This window comes from Ammospiza caudacuta, chromosome Z (genome assembly GCF_027887145.1).
Source record: "Ammospiza caudacuta isolate bAmmCau1 chromosome Z, bAmmCau1.pri, whole genome shotgun sequence".
Classification (NCBI taxonomy): Eukaryota; Metazoa; Chordata; class Aves; order Passeriformes; family Passerellidae; genus Ammospiza; species Ammospiza caudacuta.
In genome coordinates this window covers 79,496,499-79,503,367 of record NC_080632.1, presented here as the reverse complement: position 1 = coordinate 79,503,367, position 6,869 = coordinate 79,496,499, and the positions used below count along the sequence as shown (strand labels likewise).

The window sequence follows — 6,869 nt, the reverse complement described above, 5'->3', positions numbered from 1 at the left end:
GAATCCTTAAAATCAGAGGGTTTTGGGAAAGCTGCAGAAGGCAGGCCTCAGAGACAGCAGAGCTGTGATTAGAGATAAGCAGTAGCCATAAGATAGGTCAGCAGAAAAGTTATGTAAGAAGTAGAAAAGTAAGGACAAATAGAACAATGGTCTGTGTATTAATGCTTGACTAGAATAACTCCCTAAGCTTCAGAAAAATATATCTAGTGAGATATTAGGAAGTTCTAAGCTTAATAATGGAGCTCTGTGCATTATGTTTTAAGGCTTGCAAGTAGGTATTGTATTCCAAAATAAGCAAGCATTGTTTTAACGAAAGGTAGGTGTGCTTATGGTGGGTGGATAGAACTACTGTCAATGTGCTTTTGCTTTGTGTGATTGGTCAAAAAACTTTTAAAGTTGTAACATTAATTTCTTGGTCCACTGCCTGGGATGTCTCAGTCTGCTGCCTGAGCTGATGGCATCTTCCCATTGTCATAACCATGAAATGAAACTGATGCTGAAAACCAAAACAGCTCAAGATGTGTTCCTAGCAGTCCTGTCCTGTTTGTGATTGTACAGAGACCCTGTTCGGCGATATGTACCAGTCAGCAAAGGCTGCAGTGACAACCCTTATCCTGGATGGCAGTGCAGCACACGTGGGAACAATCATTGCATCTCCTGTTTGGATAGACAGTGCTGGCCTTGGGGCTGAACCTGAGGAATAGACATGTTTTTCCAGGAGGATTTCTGTGCTCACCAATTCAGGATTCAATCTGGTTTTAAATGAACACTGGCTCTTGAGAGTAAATCTGTGCTTCCTAGGTCACCAGGATGATTTAGTTACCACTGGAATTGCCACTGACAAGTCAGAGGATTTATGCAGCAAATGATAAAATAGTTGAAAAGCAAGGCTCAGGGAAAGCAGTTCAGAAGCAAACAGACTTGAAAAAACTTCAGAGCTTTTAATATTCAGTCAAGAATAGCAATAGGTACTGGTAGTCCTGTCTCTTTTATATTAATTCAGTTAATGATTCTCAGATCAGCAATTAGTGACTGTCATGTCACCAGCAAAAAGGAGAGCAATGTGAAAAAAATGTAGTTACAGTAAACCAGAACAAGACCTGAATGTATGGTTGAGTGCGATTTTTTTATTTTCTTCGTTGCAGGATAATCTGGTAATATTACTAGGGAGTTGAGGGCAAAACTTCTATTAAACATTGCAAGTCTTTGATGGTTCCCCTCACTGTCTTTTTCTTTTAGGATGCAGAAATATGATACCTCTTATGAAATGCCAGCCTGGTAGGGCTTTCTTTTCAAACTTCTTTCTCATTTACAGCAATGGTCTTTAGAAAGTCACCAGTAGTTTCTTCTCATTTTTGTTTTCCTATTTTATGACTACAGAAAAATTAAATATATATTATCCAGACATCCTACCCAAAATACAATTGGAAGTTCTTGTTGAATAGCTGAGCAGCAGAAAGACTCCCTGCTGAAGGACTTAATTTTGCATCTATTTGTACCTCTTGGTGGCTCCTCTGTGATCGAGGGAACTGTGAGAAGGGAAAGGAATATTAAATAGCATTTAAAACATCGCTTATTATCGGTTTCCTCTTTTCATTTTTATTATCCTATTGAATTATGGTGTCTTTGCTGTAGTCTATAGTCAATTTGTCTTGTAGCATAGTAGACATCTGGCCCAGGGAAGAATTCCTATATGCTGATATCATACACACCCTGGAAGAAAGATCCAGAAAGAAACAGTAACTTGGGTCTTCTGCAGCCTTTATCAAAGTATGGTGACTGTCGCAGGCTTCTAATATCTTTTTGCTGTTGGAAGTGTGGCAATCTGTTAATTTATTTAATGTAAGATAGTCATCAGAGTAAACATTACTAGCCTCCATTAATTCTGACTCTGGCATTTTTCTCTGGAGCACTTGAGCATCTCCTGGAGTGGTCAGAGTCACGATAGTGACCCGGAGGTGAGAAACTCCTCAATGCCTCCTGCCTGTTCTTTAGTTCCCTAGCAACTATGTCTGCTCTTTTTTCCCTAATATAAATTCCTCATGATTATTCACACTCTTCTTCTCATTAATTAATATTATTATTAAAGGCAGGAATAGCAGCACATTTATTAGGAAGATTTAGGAAGACAGTTGATTTTTTTTTCCTGTAGCAAAACCATCTTTAGTTTATCTAGAATTTGATAAAATGTAACTATTTGGATTGATTAGTTCCTTGTTGGATGTCTGATTTAGGCTTTGGATTACAACCCCCCCCCCCCACCACCACCACCACTCTAGATGCTGAACAATATGAACCAATAATCTATAGCAACATGACCTGGGAGGACTGAAGTGAGGCAGGAAACCTACAAAAAAACAAAGTGTGGGACTATGGAATTAAGCTGTGTATCATAATGCCTGTGCCCAATGGAATGAATTTAATGTTTCCCCGGCAACCTTAATTCTCGCATTTTCTAAGTTCTGAATGCTTCTCTTTGAGATGTTAATAATAGTTAACTTTTTTTCCCCTATAGCTAATGTGAGACACAAAAATGTGGTTGAATTTTAAACATGCATATGAAGGCAAGTAAGCATCTTACTAGTGAATATTGAATATACCATCATTATGTTGATTCACAGTTATAATTTGTCTTTTATTTGTATTGCAGATGTGGTTGTGAATTCTTCCCTATTGTATGAACGCTGTGTGATATATTTAGGTATCTGTCAGAGCAAAAGGATTACATTTTTAATCATAGTTTATGAGTAATGCATTGTTACAGTAAAAAGAAAAATGGGGAAGCCATGGTGACAGGACACAAACTACCTAGGTGATATTAAGGACTGTTTACAGCTAATGTGGCAGAGAGAACTTTTAAGAAAAGGTATTAAAAAAGAAAGTGTTCTGGCTTTGGAAAGATTTACAGAGAGCAGGAGCTTGCAAAAAAAGCCAGCAAAAGAGCAAAGCACAGATACACCAATAAAAAGGAATGTCAGGACTGCCCTTTTCATCAAGCAGCACAGCAATATTTTCTGTGCTATTGTCTGCATTAGGAAACAGTAAAAGATTTTGTATTTTTGACTGATTTATATTTGCTCCCCAGCTTGCTTCTTGTTATAGTTTTAAACAGATCTACTAGTTTTGATGACTTTCACATACTGCTAATATTGCCAAAATACTCGGAACCCATCTTTCCTCATCTTATTTTTTTATCTTTGTGCCACCTTCCAGCTGGGTTCCAAAAGTCTGAGATACTTTGGGATGCACCTTCTGCAGCATAGGTGGCAGTAGCAGGAATGATGCTTGCAGAACAAAGTATGTCTTTGCTTTTCATGCTGACTTCAATAGAGTACTGAGTCAAGTGGAGCTAGAGTCTCTACCTTCACTTGCGAGAGTCCAGAATATCCAACAAAAAAGTCATTCAACTTTTGTTGTTGTTTAAGTAGGCCTCTACATTGTGAGGGATGTTTTATCTGGGCAGGAGACAAGAGTTTTGCTGAACAACCCCAGAATAAGCTAAGGACCAACTCCTTAGACAGCTCCAGGTATGGCTGTCCTACGTTTGTGGAGCACACAGAGAAGAAAGCCCCAGACCCACGCTGATCTCTGTCTGCTGGCTCCCATCCTACCATTTCAGATTTATCATGTCTTTGGCATAGGCTATGTCCGTATAGTGCAGCATTTGACCAAGGATCTGTGTCATAACAAAGTAGTTCTAAAGCATAACTGTTCAGGTTGGATGGAGTGGTTGGAGTTTCTTCAGTTCAAAATACCAGACATAATAATTTTATGTCCTGTCAGTCATGTGCTTGCTCCCTGCTGTAGGGAATTTCTTGGCTTAGTTCCAGGGAGCCCCAAAGCAAACTGTCACAGTCAGCAAGTAGAGCCTGGTAGGAAAGAAGGAGAAGCATGGAGAAGGCTGGTGTATCTCACTGACAGATGCAATGAAACCTCTTCCTTGAATACCCTCTCCCAGTCATAAAGAACAGCCATCCTTTGATAAAGGTTAAAAACATGCATAGGGTCAAAGCTAAGACTTTCAGAGACTGGTTCTGTATTTTGCAGTAGTTTGTAAACTTTGTTGCACTCAAAATCTTGTTTATGGGCAAAGAGAAGCTGTAACTTATAAAACTAAAAATTTCCTGTCAGTGGGACAGAAATTTTAGTCTAAACATTATTGTCTGTCCAGAGGTATTCATTAAAGAAAATAAGAAATACTTCTGTGCGAAAAAAAAAAATCATTAATTGTGATACTGCAGTTGAAGATGTTGAGAAAAATAAAAAGCTTCCCAGTTTCTACCTCTTTTCTTGTATTTGCTTTTCCAGTGCTCTGATTCCTAAAGTTTGATTTTGCCATTGCTGGTGGTGTTGGTGGGGATGTTATGATAAGTTGTCAGCAACTGGAGACCTTCTTTGGGGAGGATTGAGATGTCCATTTTGATAGTTTCTTCTTTACCTGCAGTTTCTTTTATATGATACCTAATATATTTCCCTTTTTCCACTGGTCTGGTGCTCCACATTACACCTGATATTACTGCATGTGGTGCTTTTTCAGTGTGCTATATACTATTTTTTTTCCTCCTTTGCTACATCTAAAGCAGATTTTCTTCAGTTCCCCTGTTTGCAGACCTGCAATTCTCTAACTGGCCAGTGGTTACATGCTTATAGCTGTGGGATCTATGATGCCAAGTATGTGCTCCATGTCTTATCCTGCCCTGCCTGTACTCCTCTGTGCCATATCCTGAGTCTCCTCAGGGTCTCTCTATCATACCAGGCCTGTACTGCATCATTAAATTCCAGTTGTAAAACCATGATAGTTGTGTACAAAGACAAGGGAAATAGAGCCAACTAGCCACTGGTCCCTGGTTAATTTGAAAAATTTTTCATGCACTCATAGCTGTAGCTTTTCTTTAGTCTCACTTTTATATTTTAATACTGTTGCAGGTATTTATTCACAGGTGACTCTTTGTGTTATGTTAATTGAAATCTGTGCAACTGCTAAAACCAATTATCCTCAGATCGCCTTGGCAATGCCTTTGCTAATGGATAAATGCTTTTGTAGACCCACTTACAAAGGATAATAGTAAGTAGACTTAGTTTCATGTTTAAAATTAGGAATCTGATTTTGATTTGGATCAGAATAAAATTCTGCTCTGAAAATCTGTTTAAGTCACATCAATTCACACATAACAAGGTCCTTGTTAGGGAGAGCCCTTTTTTGCCCATTGCCAAGCAATCACATGTGGGAGACAGGCCAGCTGCATGATCCAGTCATCTCAGTAGTGGTTGTGACACAGGACCTCTTAGCCTCTGCTCTGCAATCTGCCCATGGTGGGACTATAAGGGAAATGTTATAACTTTTATCTTCTCCACCTGCATCACAAAAATTTGTATTTTGAAGTGAGGCATATTTTCTAAGCATAGAAATGTGTCATTCTGTTCATTTTTCATGGCTTTTAATATGTATCTTCTGGAATAAAGATAATCCCTAGTGCCTCTTTAGTAACAGCAGTTTTATGTGTCTTAGCTTGTACAAAGAGAAATAACACAGAGACACTGTCTCACATTTTTGTGGAACTTTGTTCTCCTCTGAAAATATTTCTTTTCTGAGTTCTTATTGTCAAGACTTAACAAGAAATGGGGCTTGATGAGCAATGCTTTGGGATTCTGGGTCAAAGTCTTTCTGGCTGCTTAATTGTTTAATACCTAGAAAGTAGGTGGTGGAAATGAATATTTAGTTTTCATAATGAGGAGGAATCATGAGGGGCATGTACGAATCTCTGTGGAGGCTTGTGTTCCTGAAAGTGTTCTTAAGACAAATGGAAGACAAGAGGAAGAATAGATGTTGTGATAAAGTGGGGCTTTCCAGAAGAAGAAGGTGGAAAACCAGGTGAGAGAAACAAATGGCAGACTTAAAAAGTAAGCAGTGGTTCTTTGCATTACCATGTAGTTGTACTGTGGGAGTCCTTGCTGTGGAAGCTGTGCATGCTAAAAATGTGCATGGATTCCAAAATCACAGAATAAATTTGTGGAGAAAAAGATTCACTGATATGGAATAAAAAGGACAGCATTTCTGGTTCAAGTCCCTGTGGCAAGCTAAGAGGTCATCCTGGAGAGAATAGAACAGACACACTTCTTTGAAGTGTTGGTGAGAGATACTTGGCTAGGTGGACCTTTGATCTGAGCTGAAAGGCACACTCTAATGTTCTTTTGAAGAAAATCAATCAGCCCTTGGGAGCTTGCTCTCCCACCCCTTCGTTTTCCTTCCCTCTTGTCTAGTATCCCCTTCTTTTCTGTCACAAAGTCAAACACTTTTTTTTTCTAACTCCTCTGCTTTTTTCATCCATACCATCAAATATTATTTGTGATCCTACCTGAAACTGTTCTTGCCAAGGTTTCTAATGTTGTTTCCTTTGCTCGATTTACCAGGTCTCTCTCTTCCTTCAGGATTCATGGTCCTGTCTGTCCCTCAGCATCTCCTCAAAAGGATCCTCTTCATTTCCTCTCCTACTTTCTGTTAAATTTTCACGAATCTTGGTCAGTGGTGCCCTTCTGTTATTCCTTGACTCTAGGGTAGTCTCCCTCTGTAAGGCACCCTATAAACAATTGTTTAATTGTTTTCCTTAAAGCCTGTCAAAATAATTTTTCTGTGCTATCATGTGTGCAGGGGGGTTGACAATGGTTTGTTTCCCAACTATTCATCAGTGTTTTCCATGTTTTCTCAGTGCTCATGACTTTATGGGTGTAGATCTATTGTCTTTGGGCTCCCTGTGCCATGTAAGCTCTTAAAACAGGGGCAGCCTTTTAGTGTGTTTGACCAAGGCACTAAAATGTGTGTATGACATTTGGAGTGTATCACAGACTAGGATAGACTGGTAGTGTTGTAC

The 6,869-nt window shown here is 39.0% G+C and overlaps 1 protein-coding gene across 1 annotated transcript in view; it reads left to right on the top strand.

Moving 5' to 3' along the window:
- The first annotated feature begins 575 nt into the window (after window positions 1–575).
- Window positions 576–6,869, top strand: part of DNAI1 (dynein axonemal intermediate chain 1) — a 130,627-nt gene continuing 124,333 nt past the window's right edge. The window contains exon 1 of the mRNA XM_058824480.1: window positions 576–635. Coding sequence (XP_058680463.1) covers window positions 576–635 — 60 coding nt within the window. The remainder of the gene's footprint in view (window positions 636–6,869) is intronic.